Genomic DNA, 18,837 nt, shown 5'->3' with positions numbered 1-18,837 from the left:
AATACCAGGACATTTTAAATCAAAATCTGGCTGCCTCTGAGAGGAAACTAAAACTGGGTCGTCATTGGATCTTCCAGCAGGACAATGATCCGAGGTCCAAATCAACACAAAAATGGTTACTGAGCACAGACTCAAGCTTCTACCCAGGCCATCTCAGTCCCCTGACCTGAACCCCAGTGAAAACCTGTGGGGTGAGCTGAAGAGGAAAGAACATAAGAGAGGGCCTCAGACCCTGGATGATCTGGAGAGATTGTGTAAAGAGGAATGGTCTCAGATGCCCTGCTCTGTATCTCCAACATTATAAAATGTTATCAGAGAGACTCCGGCGGGATTTCCAAACTTGGGTTTGATTGATAACACTTACACTCACAATATTTCCTGATCAGAGCTCTAAGATTGCTCTGATCAGGAAATATTGTGAGTGTAAGTGTTATCAATCAAACCCAAGTTTGGAAATCGAATAAAATCCAATTCTCTACTTTCACATTACCCATAATGCTTTGCGCCTTGGGCGGTAACCAAAATATACACAAACTAAAACAGCACAATGTCACACACCGACAGTAATCTTTCGAATTTAAATCTCTCTAAAATCTTCAAAGTAGTGTCAAAACTAACAAAACCAAAGCTTAAAGAAATCTGAAAAGCCTTTTCTGTGGACTTTGAGAAATCAGTCGGTAAAAAAAGCGCCTGTAAATATCGTATCGAACGCTTCGAACATCTCTACTTCAGGTGACAGTGAGTCAGCAGCTTTCTTCGTCTGTCAACACGGGTGTTCTGACAATTACTGATCTGCACAAGTTAAAAGATTGGCAGAAGAGCTGAGAAAGATCGACACTCATCATAGAGGAATCCACAGTGAAATGGTTTGTGGCGGGTGCTGGTTACGACGAGAAAGCTGTAAGAAAATACAAAACGCTTCGTGCATGAGAACACAAGCAAGGAATTCACTCAGTCAAGTAAGTAAACACAGCAGAACCGTCAAGTTTATTTTTTAAGTTGATTTCCTTCACTCTGATTTTCCTCAAGCTCATATCCTACCAGATTACGACAATCTTTGGGCTGTTAGAGGAAGCTGTTAGGACGACAGGGTCAAATACTACATTCGATCTACATACGTAAACACTAAAAGGCGAAGGATATGTCAGCTTACTTACACTGCATCGTTTGCGCTTTGTTTTGGGATTTGATCCTTCAAAAAATGCGTCCTTTTCAATTCTTTGACTCGTCCTTGTTTTTCGGTTTTGGCACTTTTTATGGCTAAACACAAAGACAGACGGGTTGTCGGCTTTGTGACTTGGATCATCAGACTTTACTCCACCACTGAAGTGTGTAGAACACGGACGCGTGTTGTCCGTCGGTGTAACATTTTGATGGCGAATTCTGTCTAACCCACGCTTTTCGACGCTTAGCCTCTTTAGGTATTCTATAAAACTTTAAATCAGGAAAAGTCATTTTTTCCTCATGTGAATTCAAAGAAATGACTGAGGTTATCCGACTTAGTAAACAAATATAGCACCTGGTTACCCCCCAAGGCGCAAAGCATTATGGGTAATGTGAAAGTAGTCAATATGGCCTCAACAGTGATACAAATTTGGTGATTGACTGATTTGATTTTTCTCTCTGTGCTTCCACGGAAGGCGGTCGCATTTTTCTGCTCTCCCTCTCCCTCCTTTTTTCCCTGCTTGTGCTTCTGTGTCTTGTCTCGTCTGCTGTACTTTTTGAAGAGACTCTTCCTGCATTACTTTCTAAACTAAAAAAAATCATGGAATTGATAAACTGGTCTCCTAATGAAATTGACACAGTTTTCTCGATGAGAAATTTGGGTTCGGGGGAACCCGTCTGTCCTGCCGGAACCATTGCGGCTGGTTACATGATGGACGCGTGGGAGCGGTGGCGGGTCATGTGCCTGGCGATTCTTTCTGTGGAGGACATTGAAGATATCTACCTATTCGGAGCCATGATTACAGGACTTTTGCTGATTGGATTAGGCATTGCCCTGGTATATCGAGGAAATCAGACAACGGTGACAGCTGTTCAAAGCCCCACAAAGCTGCCCGATATGATTGGAGTGGTGGGCAAAGCTGTTGGCACTCAGACTGTGGACATTCAGAACTTTAACCACAAAACGGTTATCATCTCGGAGCAGCTTTCAGCTTTGCAAGGAATATGTTTTTCAGAGATCAATTTGAATAGAATGGACGGAATGGACAGATATGGACGAGCGGTGTGGATGTGCAAAGACTGCGTCTGGAAAGACCAAACAATTCATATCTTATCGACATTCGGCGCCCTGAGACAGCACCGGCCTTGGTTTAGGCCGTTGCTGAGGCAACATTTCCCCCTGAAGGTCACTGCCGGGAGACACTCTGGCCTTCGCATTCCTTCTCTAACTCTCTGCGGTCGCCATTTTTACCCCCAGTGTGACAAGCGGATGCGTGACCAGCGCCTTCATGGCTGCAGGACCGGACGGCTGCTTGCTTGCGCTGGATTACCTCCTCCCCTCTTACCCCTGATTCCCCCCCCAAGTCCCGTGTTTAAAGTGTACTTGTGTTGTTGTGTGCTTATGTGCAAAAGGTTTTTTAAATGTTCCCACACTGCACTCCTGACAGGAGCATAGTGGGGGGGGTGTTCTTTTTTTCCTTATCTTTCCTCATGTTGTGTTTCCTTTTTATCTTCATCCCTGTCTTCCTGTCCTGTCTACCCTGTGTCAATTGTATGTTGTTTATGTACGGACAGGTTGACGGCTAATTTCGCTGGTACATGTGACTAGTGACAATAAAGGCCATCATCATCATCATTTGTTATTTGGCAATAAAAGTACATGTACATAAAATGCATAAAACAGACATTGCCGAAGATAGCACAATAAAGCATAAACTTATTTCCATTGTGGTCCTCAGAAGTGATATTTTCATTTGAAGAATTTTAAAAAAATCAGAAAATATATTCAGGCAAAGTAAAATTCTTCTTAAAAATCTCAGTTAAACTGTTTTTTCCAGGTACTAAAGCTTTTATTCAGTCCACGGCTGAGCACTTCAGCTTAAATATCATGAACCGATCTAAAAGTTTAAACAAACTTGCACCAGGTGAGGAATAAAACACTTCAGAACACACTATTATACAAAATAATCAAAAACAGGGGGTGGTGTTTTATTCCTCTGATACCGCAGCAGTTTTCCGATGATTACAGTGTTTTATTTATTTATGAAACTCACGTATAAATGTATAGTTACATTTAATGCTATGGAACAGCAGAGACTGGTACTACAGCTTTACCGCTCACTGTTACAAAGCCCTCCTGCTCACACAGACTCCTTCCATAAATATTAAACAAACATTTCCTCACAGAAAACTTCATCATATCAGCAATTCCAGCGGCACCACTGCCCCATCTACCGCTACACAATCTCAAATCACACTTTCAGACCAATCAGATTTGAGAATTCAACAGCGCCGTGGAATAATGTTCCTTAATCGACGGAGGTAAACTCAAAACTCCTGTGGGCTCCATGAGAAAGTAGGTGTTTAGGAGCTTCTCCTCAATCTGCACACATACATGGGTCCCCACGTTCTGCCCTGTTCTGGCACCACCAAATGACCCAGAGGAGGTTGAAGGTGGGCAAATTTAAAATGGCCAGAGAGTGAGCTGATCAGATCCTCCTCCAGGTCTAGGAGCTCCACCCCCTGGGAGGTGGAAAGAACCGCCTCCATGACTGATTGGTTCTCAGCACGGGAAAAGGTGCAGGTGGAGTAAACCACAAGTCCTCCGGGACGCACCGCCGCTAAGGCTGAACTGAAACACACACACAAGAAATACCTGCCATCTTGTTGACTGAAAGGTCACCATTATTATCATGAAGGTCAGCAAGCCACAGCTTCATACACAGCTTCAGGCTTAATTTACTACAAATATTTACACTGTATAACAATTATGTGTTGTAGCTGTGTGTCCTGAACTCAACACCTGGTGGTAACATTGTTAAAGGAGAACTGAAGTCATTTTAAAACTTGCTTTATTTCCTAATTAACGTGTTATTCGGGAGGCATGGTGGTGTAGTGGTTAGCGCTGTCGCCTCACAGCAAGAAGGTCCGGGTTCGAGCCCCGTGGCCGGCGAGGGCCTTTCTGTGCGGAGTTTGCATGTTCTCCCCGTGTCCGCGTGGGTTTCCTCCGGGTGCCCCGGTTTCCCCCACAGTCCAAAGACATGCAGGTTAGGTTAACTGGTGACTCTAAATTGACCGTAGGTGTGAGTGTGAATGGTTGTCTGTGTCTATGTGTCAGCCCTGTGATGACCTGGCGACTTTGCCCATAGTCAGCTGGGATAGGCTCCAGCTTGCCTGCGACCCTGTAGGACAGGATAAAGCGGCTACAGATAACGAGATGAGATGAACGTGTTATTTGATTACGTTTTCGGTTTTAGTAACCTTATATCGTGACTCGTATTGGCAACTAACTGCAATTAAACATTATACTTATCGGCCTATTCGGTTTTTAGCCATGTTGAATTTAGTTTGTTTGGTCCACGGCAGGCGTCGCTTATCCATGCAATCTTCACGAGACTTCGAAATGTGAAGTGTCAGCCAGGTGTCAGTGCCGCCATTTTGAAAACCGTTTTCTAAATGAAATATTGCACAAAAACAAGTTTAAATGACTATTACTGCCTATTTTTTTCAAACTTTCCTGATTGCTATCAAAACAAACAAAACTTCCGGCTTGATCACGTCAGCATTCGAAAGGGCGTCTTTTGACAACGTTGGCAGATGTCAGTCACTTTGATTTCTGCTGTACATTTTACTTCCATCCTACGATGTCTCACACAGGTCTCAACGAATCTCGTTTACGGCCATCGTTTTGACATATGGACTGATATATTACACAGCATATTTCAAACACTCAACTTGCTATAGCAGCGACAAAATAGCGATCAAAAATGCATTCCTATATTTAATAAAATGAGATAAATAGAATTTTGATAATAAAAAATTTGCCTTCAGTTCTCCTTTAAAGAAGTAAGCTTGAATACACAGGACTGTAACACCATCTGTAACTTGGTATGTCACAATATATTGAATGACAATAAACCGCAATACAATTTATGAAAATTCGAATCGATGAAATAAAAAACAAATCGTGATTATTATCAGGCTCCGTAATATCTTACCCTACGTTCACACCAAACATGGCAAGAGCATCAAAACAACCAGCAGTCATTCATTTTCTATGCGAGCCAGTGTCTGTTGGCGGCGAGATCACTGGCGGTGCGTCTTGGGCTGTGAAGGCGTCAGGATAAATTTGAACTCCAGGTGACCTTATGGTAATGAGTTGTGATGTGGTTCAATGGCAACTAATCAGAGTTTAGAAGTGCTCCACTCTAAAGAATCTTACAGAGCACAGTTCAGAGATGTCCACAAGCGCTGGAGACTAGCGAGTTTCTACGCCTACACAGACGGTCTGCGCCGGCTACTCGATCCCAGAAAAAAAAAAAACCTTGCCTTTCAACGTTCAAGCGATTTATATCGTCTTTGCTGCAAATCCAATTATTTCACTATGAAATTGTCTTTGATTCTGGTCTAGCAAGACCAGAAGCGACGCCATATTTGGTGATCGATTCTCACGCTCTGATTGGCTAAGCCGGACCACGTGACCATGCCATAGTGTATGTAGTTATGCTACAGAGCCAGGCAGCGTACTACAGAGAAAGCCAAGCGTGTGCACACATCTTGAGGGAAGTTTCATACATATTTTGCAAGTATTTTACAGGGAAATGGCTAGTAATTTTTTAGCTGAGAATGCAACAGAAGGCATGTAAATTTCAAAATTTTTCTGTTTAAGTTTATAAAGAATAGGAACATAAATGTTACACTTTTTGGTCATAAAATTCTTTTTATTTTAATATATTTTTTAAAAATATCATGGGGAAAATCGAATCATGAACCCAATATCGTGAATCAAATTGAATCATGAATTGGGTGACTCGTTAAATGCCTAATCCCTAACATAACACTTACATAGTGAAGGTTTTGACAGTGACATTGAAACATACAGTACTAGCCAAAAGTTTGGACGTGCCTTCTAATTCAATATTTTTTTTTTATTTTTATTAATTAAAAGTCACTTCATGTCTTAAAGTAATGATGGATGTCGTTTCTCTTTATGTAGTTGAGCGGTTCTTGATGTAATATGTACGGATTACTGCAGTTGTGGTGTGGAATAGGGCTATTTATTTTTATGGAATTGTTATTATTTACTGTTTGATCTCGAACACATTAAGAAGGCAAGAAACTTGTCCACTAATTAACTTTTGACGAGGCACACCCGTTAATTGAAAAGCGTTCCTGCAGCCGGTTTCACTAAAGTAGTTTAGACTGGTCTATGGGTTAAGATTGGTCTTAAGTTTCTTTATAGATCAGTCTAATGCAAGTAAGACAGTTTCACAAAAGTTAAGACTAATTTTTTAAGTCTAATTTTAGGCTTAAAAAGTAAGACACCCTCCTCCCAGTCTAATATGGGTCTAAGGGCTATATCACCATGGTAATAACTGAAATAGTGTGTGAATCAGTGTGTGTGTGTGTTGTTGTTGTTGTTATTATTATTATTATTAGTGTTGTTATTGTGTTCTTGTTATTATTACTATTGTTATTATTATTATTACTATTGTTACTATTATTACTGGACATACTTTCTTAAATGAATAAATTGAATTAAAAAAAAAAAACAGTCAAGCCATAAGTGCCATCAATGTCAATAACTACAAGAAAGCTTGAAATGTTAAGGCAGTGAAGTGCAAGTATGTAATACACGAATTTAGGCTATTATAATCTAACTATAAAGTATTCAATAAAGAACAAACAGTGTAATGCCAGCTTATTCATTTTATTACTTATAAATAATATAAATATATATAAATATATCAATTCATTTATGCATATAATTACATCACCACTCATCACTTATCTCTCTCTCTCTCTCTCTCATACACACACACACACACACACACACACACACTACTACATCACTCCTCCATCTGCGCGAGTCTCTTCAATTTAAGTTGCAGTCGCTCCAAAAGGAAAGACTGCAACTTAAATTGAAGAGACTCGCGGAGATGGAGGAGTGATGTAGATAATAACGGCGACTCGCCTCCGTAGATCTCTATCACCATTTCGGTGGTGACTTTTAGTTTCTTTGCTTTCCCTCCTCCCGTTGGGGGTCCCGTTTTCCGCTTGTATATTTCCTTTTTTGCCTCTGGCACCATATTTTTAAACCTCTTCTGCACAGCTGACGCGTCTCGTACCGCAGCGGGGTTAACGCTGTTCACTGCATCGGTGATTTTTTTCCACACCTCATGTTTCTTTTTGTTGGTACACTCCTCATTGAATTTCCCCAACAAAACCCCTTTGTAGGAATTAAATTCTTCAAGAATGGCTAAATTCTCTGAGTGCGTGAACGGCACTGACCGGTTGCTGTCCGCCATTTTTTTTTGTTTTGAAAAGAGTCTTAAATTACCAACAATCCTTTGCGGCATAGTACGGCTCAAGATAGTCAGAGCCTTAACTGCTTTGTGCAACAGTTTTTGTTAGACGTCTATGCTAAGTCCGACTATACCCTCTGTCTAAGTTATAGTCAATCTTAGTGAAACCGGCTCCAGGTGACGACCTCATAAACCTAGTTAAGATAGGGCAGATAGTGTGCAAAGCGACAGTAAGATAAACGCTGGCTAATATATTTTAGAAGAACCTAAAAAAGCCCAAAATGTTTCATATTTTAACACTTTGTGTCTACCAGATAATTCAATCTACAACCCCGATTCCAAAAAAGTTGGGACAAAGTACAAATTGTAAATAAAAACGGAATGCAATGATGTGGAAGTTTCAAATTTCCATGTTTTATTCAGAATAGAACATAGATGACATATCAAATGTTTAAACTGAGAAAATGTATCATTTAAAGAGAAAAATTAGGTGATTTTAAATTTCATGACAACAAAACATCTCAAAAAAGTTGGGACAAGGCCATGTTTACCACTGTGAGACATCCCCTTTTCTCTTTACAACAGTCTGTAAACGTCTGGGGACTGAGGAGACAAGTTGCTCAAGTTTAGGGATAGGAATGTTAACCCATTCTTGTCTAATGCAGGATTCTAGTTGCTCAACTGTCTTAGGTCTTTTTTGTCGTATCTTCCGTTTTATGATGTGCCAAATGTTTTCTATGGGTGAAAGATCTGGACTGCAGGCTGGCCAGTTCAGTACTCGGACCCTTCTTCTACGCAGCCATGATACTGTAATTGATGCAGTATGTGGTTTGGAATTGTCATGTTGGAAAATGCAAGGTCTTCCCTGAAAGAGACGTCGTTTGGATGGGAGCATATGTTGCTCTAGAACCTGGATATACCTTTCAGCATTGATGGTGTCTTTCCAGATGTGTAAGCTGCCCATGCCACACGCACTAATGCAACCCCATGCCATCAGAGATCCAGGCTTCTGAACTGAGCGCTGATAACAACTTGGGTCGTCCTTCTCCTCTTTAGTCCGAATGACACGGCGTCCCTGATTTCCATAAAGGACTTCAAATTTTGATTCGTCTGACCACAGAACAGTTTTCCACTTTGCCACAGTCCATTTTAAATGAGCCTTGGCCCAGAGAAGACGTCTGCGCTTCTGGATCATGTTTAGATACGGCTTCTTCTTTGAACTATAGAGTTTTAGCTGACAACGGCGGATGGCACGGTGAATTGTGTTCACAGATAATGTTCTCTGGAAATATTCCTGAGCCCATTTTGTGATTTCCAATACAGAAGCATGCCTGTATGTGATGCAGTGCTGTCTAAGGGCCTGAAGATCACGGGCACCCAATATGGTTTTCCGGCCTTGACCCTTACGCACAGAGATTCTTCCAGATTCTCTGAATCTTTTGATGATATTATGCACCGTAGATGATGATATGTTCAAACTCTGCAATTTTACACTGTCGAACTCCTTTCTGATATTGCTCCACTATTTGTCGGTGCAGAATTAGGGGGATTGGTGATCCTCTTCCCATCTGTACTTCTGAGAGCCGCTGCCACTCCAAGATGCTCTTTTTATACCCAGTCATGTTAATGACCTATTTCCAATTGACCTAATGAGTTGCAATTTGGTCTTCCAGCTGTTCCTTTTTTGTACCTTTTCCAGCCTCTTATTGCCCCTGTCCCAACTTTTTTGAGATGTGTTGCTGTCATGAAATTTCAAATGAGCCAATATTTGGCATGAAATTTCAAAATGTCTCACTTTCGACATTTGATATGTTGTCTATGTTCTATTGTGAATACAATATCAGTTTTTGAGATTTGTAAATTATTGCATTCCATTTTTATTTACAGTTTGTACTTTGTCCCAACTTTTTTGGAATTGGGGTTGTATGTTCTAGATGTTATTCCATAGTTTTGATGTCTTCTGTGTTGTTCTACAATGTAGAAAATACAAAATACAGACAAACCTATGAATGAGTAGACTAGGGGTGTACAAACTTTTGACTGGCACTGTATTTCTCTATCTCTTAAGTGAATGGAGTTTACTATTTCTGCTTATGAGATTTTTAAGACACTGTAATGCACATTCTTTGTAGTCCTTAAGTAAACTGAGTTACCATTTTGCTTTTTATTTGTTTATTTATATATTCAGATGTATCTGTAAATTCTACAATACTGACAGAATGACGTATATTGTTTTAAACTCTTAAACTAGATTTAATTTTCATTTCATTATTCATAACAGTCTTATAAAAACCTATGGCAGTGTTTTAACAGTTTGTAAGTCAGTCCTATGTCACTTGACTTGCGTGTTATGTTAAAATAATTGTTTTAAAAATCAGTTTTTCTGAGAGCTCTTTATGAGCACTGGAAGAAAAAGCCTTCGCAAACAGGTGTGAGTGTTTATGTAGCTTATGAACGCCACACTGAAGTGAAATGTTTGTATAGTTTGTGTGTGTGGATCAGAAGTCGAAGTGCATTAATACCCCTTTTCCACCAAATCAGTTCCAGGGCTGGTTCGGAGCCAGTGCTGGTGCTGGTTCACAACTCGTTCAACTTGCGAGCCAGCTGAGAACCAGCTTGCTTTTCCATAGCTCGCGGTGCTAAGGGAAGCCACGTCATTACGTCGCTGTATACGTCAGTTACGTCGCTGTATACATCATTACGTCGTTGTATACGTCAGTTACGTCACTACGTTTGCATAAACCTTGGCGCGAATATCGAAGCAAAAACAACACGGAAGAAACAGCAGCAGCAGCAGCAACAACAGCAATAATAATAATAATAATGGATGACTTCGCGTTTGTACAGCTGCTGCTTCTCGTCGCTTAAAAATGGCGATCTTTCGCGGTTCTTTCCTCTGGCCCAGCAAAGAGCTGGTGCTCGCCTGGAACCGTTTTTTCTGGCCCCAGAGCCAGTTCTTTGCCAGTGGAAACAGAAAACCCGGTTCCAAACTAAGCACTGGCCCCGAACCAGCCCTGGAACTGCTTTGGTGGAAAAGGGGCATGAGAGACATCTCACCTGAGAAGCTCCTTTTGCAGCTGAGGCAGTTTGGCTCGCTCTCTCAGCCGCAGCTCCCCCTGCTGGGCTCCGGCACTAAACAGCCAACTGCGGTCATTGGAGCATGGGGCATCTACCAGCACCTGACACGAGGGAAAGACACACACACCGAGGAACATGTGTGAATATTGGCAAGAGGAAAATGAGGGGGAAAATATTCCATGCACCTGATGGGAATAGCGACGGGAGTCGAGAGGCAGCATGCCGTGAAGGGAAACGCAGGATGTGAGCCTCCAGTACTCTAAAGCCCAAAACACACATGGCTCCAAATGACAAAAGCACACCACTCATGAGAGAGTTGAAAGAAAGAGAACATCTGAAATTAGCAGATGGAGGACACACCTGAGATACAGTGGAGTTTGGAAATAAAAAAAAAAAAAAGATTGTGGCATGGAAGGCAGATCGATAGATGGATGGATGGAAAATGCACTGAAAATAGTGTATCTATTTCTTAATTAGGCTTGAACACTTAAAACAGCACCCACCCACGCACACCATACTTGAGGACGATACATTGATGTAATCATAAATGCAGCTAATTAATTCTGTGCTACACCCCAACCTTCACCTCAGTAATTTAAAGGAAGCTTTTATACTCTTATTTTATATATATTTTCATATGCATTTAGTTTTTAAATAATAAATACTTTTTTTTTTAGGTTTTTCCTCATGAGAACCTTTTGAATATTTGGTCCCCTATAAGATATAAAAACATCAGTGCACACACACACACACACGGTCTACTTGTTCCAGCTAAGCTCCTTTCAGAGATTAAGTTTTTCGCTCCTCATTAAAGTCGGCTCACTGCAAGCGTCTTGATGAACAGAGAGTCGAACGCCTGGCTTTATGCACGCCAGCTTTATTCCCCCATAATTCCACTCTGTCACAGTTCTATTGTCTACAGGGCTAAAAAAAAAAAAAAAAAAAACACTATAAAGGCCACTCTGACAGCAAAGACCTCTAGAGTGCATTATGCTACATGATGATGCTCCACAATGGAAAAAGACATGATGAAATCACAATTCTGTTCAAACGAGTCTGAACGAAATGGTTCCTGTCATCCAACTCGGAGTCATCTCAAGATAACTCTTACAGGCAGACGGGGGAAAAGAGTCCGATTCTGACAAGGAAAGGTAATTTCACTTCCTAGGTTTTGTCAGAGTGACTGATGAAGATGGCCTAATGTTTCCCTGTGGATGGATGACATCACACAAAATGGCAATGCTTCCCCCTAGTGGTAAATCTGTGCACTACACCATACCATATTACTAGCTCAGTAGTGACGATATTTCTCATTCTCATCTCATTATCTCTAGCTGCTTTATCCTGTTCTACAGGGTCGCAGGCAAGCTGGAGCCTATCCCAGCTGACTACGGGCGAAAGGCGGGGTACACCCTGGACAAGTCGCCAGGTCATCACAGGGCTGACACATAGACACAGACAACCATTCACACTCACATTCACACCTACGGTCAATTTAGAGTCACCAGTTAACCTAACCTGCATGTCTTTGGACTGTGGGGGAAACCGGAGCACCCGGAGGAAACCCACGCGGACAACACGCAAACTCCGCACAGAAAGGCCCTCGCCGGCCACGGGGCTCAAACCCGGACCTTCTTGCTGTGAGGCGACAGTGCTAACCGCTACACCACCGTGCCGCCCGTGATTATATTTATAATAATATTAATATCTTAAGCATTTCATGCTCTGCACACCCTCAGGCTATTTTAGATTCTTACATCACCGTTTATTATTACATCAGCCAAACTACTTTTACATAGGTCACTTACTTTACATATGGATTATACTTATTTACTTACATGTTTATTAACTTTTTTGATATAGAACACCAAATCAGACAAAATAAAATGTTAAAATGTTAATATATAAACTATACAACTATATTTATTGTATTATACAGTTCAATCAATTTAATATTTAAAAACTTAAATATTCATAAATACATAAAATATGTAAACAAACAATTATTAACTTTATTTTTTCCCAAACTACAGGCTTTACTTCTGGACTTTATTTACAGACTTTACCTCCTTACTTAAACTAACTAACTAACTAACTAACTAACTAACTAACTAACTAACTAACTAACTAACTAACTGCCCGCCCGCCCGCCCGCCTGCCTGCCTGCCGCATGTTTTGTACTTTACAAATGGATTTTACTTACTTATTTACATATTGATTCACTTTATTTACTTTAGTTATGAATGTGACTTACTGAACATATGGATTATGCTTACTTTACCCATGGACTCAAATTACTTCTGGACTTCACCCAGTTTATTTATGGATTTATTTACTTTACAAACAGATTTTACTTACTTACAGACTTTATATATTTCTTTACTTAAATATTTACTTACTTGACTTGCTAAACTTATTTAAACCATTTAAGTTACTTACTTATGAATGTTACTTACGTTATATATGGATTATAATGACTTTACTCATGGACTTCATGGACTTAAATTACTTCTAAACTTTACTCACTTTATTTACAGATTTACTTACTTTACATACAGATTTTACAATCTTACTTATGGACTTTTACATACTTATTTACTTTCTTTACTTAAATATTTACTTACTTGACTGGCTAAATTTATTTAAAATCACTTAAGTGACTTACTTTATTTGCTTTAGTTATGAAAACACTATCAGTTTTTGAGATTTGTAAATTATTGCATTCCGTTTTTATTTACAATTTGTACTTTGTCCCAACTTTTTTTGAATCGGGGTTGTAAATTACATCTGGACTTTACTCACTTTATTTATAGATTTGCTTACTTTACATATGGATTTTACTTACTTAATTACTGACCTGACGGACTTTACATATGTATTTACTTTCTTTACTTAAATATTTACTTACTCAACTGGCTACATTTATTTAAGTTACTTTATTTGCTTTATTTATGAAATGTTACTTACATTATATATGGATTATAATTACTCATGGACTTAAATTACTTCTGAAGTTTACTCACTTTATTTACAGATTTACTTACTTTACATACAGATTTTACAATCTTACTTATGGACTTTTACATACTTATTTACTTTCTTTACTTAAATATTTACTTACTTGACTGGCTAAATTTATTTAAAATCACTTAAGTGACTTACTTTATTTGCTTTAGTTATGAAAACACTATCAGTTTTTGAGATTTGTAAATTATTGCATTCCGTTTTTATTTACAATTTGTACTTTGTCCCAACTTTTTTTGAATCGGGGTTGTAAATTACATCTGGACTTTACTCACTTTATTTATAGATTTGCTTACTTTACATATGGATTTTACTTACTTAATTACTGACCTGACGGACTTTACATATGTATTTACTTTCTTTACTTAAATATTTACTTACTCAACTGGCTACATTTATTTAAGTTACTTTATTTGCTTTATTTATGAAATGTTACTTACATTATATATGGATTATAATTACTCATGGACTTAAATTACTTCTGAAGTTTACTCACTTTATTTATACATTTACTTACTTTACATACAGATTTTACTAACTTACTTGTGGACTTTACATATTTATTTACTTTCTTCACTTAAATATTTACTTACTTGACTGGCTAAATTTATTTAAACCACTTAAGTGACTTACTTTACTTGCTTTAGTTATGAATGTTATTTACATTACATATGGATTATAATTACTTTACTCATGGGCATAAATTACAACCCCGATTCCAAAAAAACTTGGGACAATGTACAAATTGTAAATAAAAACGGAATGCAATAATTTACAAATCTCAAAAACTGATATTGTATTCGCAATAGAACATAGACAACATATCAAATGTCAAAAGTGAGACATTTTGAAATTTCATGCCAAATATTGGCTCATTTGAAATTTCATGACAGCAACACATCTCAAAAAAGTTGGGACAGGGGCAATAAGAGGCTGGAAAAGTTAAAGGTACAAAAAAGGAACAGCTGGAGGACCAAATTGCAACTCATTAGGTTAATTGGCAATAGGTCATTAACATGACTGGGTATAAAAAGAGCATCTTGGAGTGGCAGCGGCTCTCAGAAGTAAAGATGGGAAGAGGATCACCAATCCCCCTAATTCTGCGCCGACAAATAGTGGAGCAATATCAGAAAGGAGTTCGACAGTGTAAAATTGCAAAGAGTTTGAACATATCATCATCTACAGTGCATAATATCATCAAAAGATTCAGAGAATCTGGAAGAATCTCTGCGTAAGGGTCAAGGCCGGAAAACCATACTGGGTGCCCGTGATCTTCGGGCCCTTAGACGGCACTGCATCACATACAGGCATGCTTCTGTATTGGAAATCACAAAATGGGCTCAGGAATATTTCCAGAGAACATTATCTGTGAACACAATTCACCGTGCCGTCCGCCGTTGCCAGCTAAAACTCTATAGTTCAAAGAAGAAGCCGTATCTAAACATGATCCAGAAGCGCAGACGTCTTCTCTGGGCCAAGGCTCATTTAAAATGGACTGTGGCAAAGTGGAAAACTGTTCTGTGGTCAGACGAATCAAAATTTGAAGTTCTTTATGGAAATCAGGGACGCCGTGTCATTCGGACTAAAGAGGAGAAGGACGACCCAAGTTGTTATCGGCGCTCAGTTCAGAAGCCTGCATCTCTGATGGTATGGGGTTGCATTAGTGCGTGTGGCATGGGCAGCTTACACATCTGGAAAGACACCATCAATGCTGAAAGGTATATCCAGGTTCTAGAGCAACATGTGCTCCCATCCAGACGACGTCTCTTTCAGGGAAGACCTTGCATTTTTCAACATGACAATGCCAAACCACATACTGCATCAATTACAGCATCATGGCTGCGTAGAAGAAGGGTCCGGGTACTGAACTGGCCAGCCTGCAGTCCAGATCTTTCACCCATAGAAAACATTTGGCGCATCATAAAACGGAAGATACGACAAAAAAGGCCCAAGACAGTTGAGCGACTAGAATCCTACATTAGACAAGAATGGGTTAACATTCCTATCCCTAAACTTGAGCAACTTGTCTCCTCAGTCCCCAGACGTTTACAGACTGTTGTAAAGAGAAAAGGGGATGTCTCACAGTGGGAAACATGGCCTTGTCCCAACTTTTTTGAGATGTGTTGTTGTCATGAAATTTAAAATCACCTAATTTTTCTCTTTAAATGATAAATTTTCTCAGTTTAAACATTTGATATGTCATCTATGTTCTATTCTGAATAAAATATGGAATTTTGAAACTTCCACATCATTGCATTCCGTTTTTATTTACAATTTGTACTTTGTCCCAACTTTTTTGGAATTGGGGTTGTACGTCTGGACTTTACTGACTTTATTTATAGATTTACTTACTTTACATATGGATTTTACTTTGTTAATTACTGACCTTATGGACTTTACATATTTATTTACTTACTCAATTGGCTAAATATTTTTAAGTTACTTTACTTGCTTTGGTTATGGATGTTACTTACATTATATATGGACTCATATATTTTACTTTTAAATACTATAATTTACTAAGTTACTTATTTTATTACTTACGAGCTTTTCTTACTTTACTTTTGGACTTTACTGACTTTATTCTATACTTTATTTACTTTCATGTTCACTTACTTGGCTAACTAACTTGATTAAAATCACTTACTTTATTACTTAACAACATACTAAATTCACTTTATTAGCCATTTCAAGGGCAGTACAGTGGTGCAGTGGCAAGAAGGTTGTGGGTTCGAACCTCGTGGCCAACTATGGCCTTTCTGTGTGGAGTTTGCATGTTCTCCTCATGCCTGTGTGGGTTCCGAGTGGGTGGTCCGGTTTCCTTCCACAGTCTAAGGATATGTGGATGTGTTAGCCCTGCAACAGACCGACAACCCGCCTAGGGTGGACCAGCAGAGTGGGACTGGGTCCAGCTTCACCCATAAACCAGACGGATAAGCGGTATAAATAATGGATGGATAGCAGTTTTATTTTGTTGCTGGTTTTACATCATGATAAGATTGTTTATCACTCAACCTTGGTTGTATGTAAATTATACACAGAGTACCAGTCAAAAGTTTTTACACCTCTATTCTAATCAGTCATAGGTTTTTCTGTATTTTGACTAGTTTCTATATTGTAGAACAATACTGAAGACATCAAAATTATGAAATAACATCTGGAACATATATAGAATTATGTGGTAAATAAAAAAAGTGTGAAAAAAATTTGCCATCATCTTAACCAGGTTCATGAGGCAGTCACCTGGAAGGCTTTTCAATTAACAAGTGTGCCTCGTCAAAAGTTAATTAGTGGACAAGTTTCTTGCTTCTTAATGCATTTGAGATCCAACAGTCAATAGTAAATAATAAAAATACAGTAAATATTCCTATTCAACACCACAACTGTAGTAATCCGTATACATTATGTCAAGAACCGCTCAACTAAGTAAAGAGAAACGACATCCATCATTACTTTAAGACATGAAGTGACTTTTAATTAATAAAAATAAAGAAAAAATATAGAATTAGAAGCGGTGTCCAAACTTTTGACTGGTACTGTATTTAAAAATCTATTTTATAGCTATATAATTGACTTTTTCCAGGTTGTTTATACTTAATTTTTAGCTACTGAACTGTAGATATATGTACTGTATCAGTTTGTATCTTACATTAGGTACATAGTGACCAGATAATTAGGATTATAACTACAATTTCTAAATAACTGTAACATCTATAATAACTTTAAAAGGAGCTGAAAGTAGTTGAGAGATCGTGCGTTCCAGCACTGTTATGTCATTCAAGAATCTAATAATAAAATTGCAGACCCTGCTTTAAGAAGTACGGCCCATTAAGCCATTAGAGTAAAAGTCTGAGTCAGCAGGCTGTGTAAAGCGCCGACATACTGTATGACTGGCATGGTTCTCCTGAAGGCTGGGTGGAGATCTCCAGAGTGCAGATTTCACCAACGCTAGCTCGGCTTCAAAATAACTGAGTCAGTGTGAGGGAAAATGTAGAGATCAGGTAAATGTTTAATTGCTTTTTCAAAAAGAAAAAAAAAATTCAAAAAAAAAAAAGCCGGACTGGTTCAGTGGAGCTGAGCGGCAGAAAAGTGCAGGGCTCGACATTAACTTTTAAACCCACTTGCCCTGGGGGGAAAGTGGGGGTTAATTTCCACTTGCCCCCCAATATTATCATTTGCCCCCTATTTTGCGAGTACTATTTTTCTTTTTAAGGAAAACCATAGAATAGTTGTGAATTGCAACATAAAATGAAGATCACACATTGAGTTGAAGTTTGGTTATTGATTAAGTTTATTATTAAGTTTGGTTATTTTTTGGTTCCTTTTTACTTTTACTTGTAACGGACAATAATTTTATAATTGTTTTTCTTCTTAAGCAAACTCTTCCATACTCACTCCTGACTTTGTCTCTCGTCTCGTCTTCTTCCGCTTTATCCGGGACCGGGTCGCGGAGGCAGCAGTCTAAGCAGGGAAGCCCAAACTTCCCTTTCCCCAGACACCTCGGCCAGCTCCTCGGGAAGAACACCGAGGCGTTCCCAGGCCAGCCGAGAGACATAGTCCCTCCAGCGTGTCCTGGGTCTTCCCCGGGGCCTCCTCCCGGGGGGACATGCCTGGAACACCTCCCCAGGGAGGCGTCCAGGAGGCATCCGAAAAAGATGCCCGAGCCACCTCAGCTGATTCCTCTCGATGTGGAGCAGCAGCGGCTCTACTCCGAGCTCCTCCCGAGTGACTGTGCTTCTCACCCTATCTCTAAGGGAGCGCCCAGCCACCCTGCGAAGGAAACTCATTTCGGCCGCTTGTATCCACGATCTTGTCCTTTCGGTCATTACCCAAAGCTCATGACCATAGGTGAGAGTCGGAACGTAGATCGACCGGTAAATTGAGAGCTTCGCCTTTTGGCTCAGCTCCTTCTTCACCACAACGGACCGGTAAAGCGACCGCATCACTGCGGAGGCTGCACCGATCCGCCTGTCGATCTCACGCTCCATCCTTCCCTCACTCGTGAACAAGATCCCGAGATACTTAAACTCCTCCACTTGAGGCAGAACTTCTCCACCAACCTGGAGAGGGCAAGCCACCCTTTTCCGGTCGAGAACCATGGCCTCGGACTTGGAGGTGCTGATTCTCATCCCAGCCGCTTCACACTCGACTGCAAACCGCCCCAGTGCATGCTGAAGGTCCTGGTTTGAAGAAGCCAACAGGACAACATCATCCGCAAAAAGCAGAGATGAAATCCTGTGGTTCCCAAACAGGATTCCTTCTGGCC

General features: G+C 39.7%; 1 protein-coding gene across 3 annotated transcripts in view; it reads right to left on the bottom strand.

The window, feature by feature from the left end:
• Window positions 1-391: 391 nt before the first annotated feature.
• nsun3 (NOP2/Sun RNA methyltransferase 3) overlaps window positions 392-18,837 on the bottom strand; it is a 55,266-nt gene continuing 36,820 nt past the window's right edge. For 2 of the 3 annotated variants that reach the window (XM_060899011.1, XM_060899012.1), the window contains 2 exons: window positions 10,527-10,648; window positions 392-3,796 (listed from right to left, as the gene is read on the bottom strand). In XM_060899011.1, coding sequence (XP_060754994.1) covers window positions 3,529-3,796; window positions 10,527-10,648 — 390 coding nt within the window. In that variant the 3' untranslated portion in view covers window positions 392-3,528. The remainder of the gene's footprint in view (window positions 3,797-10,526; window positions 10,649-18,837) is intronic. The other variant, XM_060899013.1, reaches the window with a different exon arrangement.

Source organism: Neoarius graeffei, chromosome 18 (assembly GCF_027579695.1).
Source record: "Neoarius graeffei isolate fNeoGra1 chromosome 18, fNeoGra1.pri, whole genome shotgun sequence".
Taxonomy (NCBI): Eukaryota; Metazoa; Chordata; class Actinopteri; order Siluriformes; family Ariidae; genus Neoarius; species Neoarius graeffei.
The sequence above is the reverse complement of the archived record's forward strand: the minus strand, read 5'-3'. Positions and strand labels throughout refer to the sequence as shown.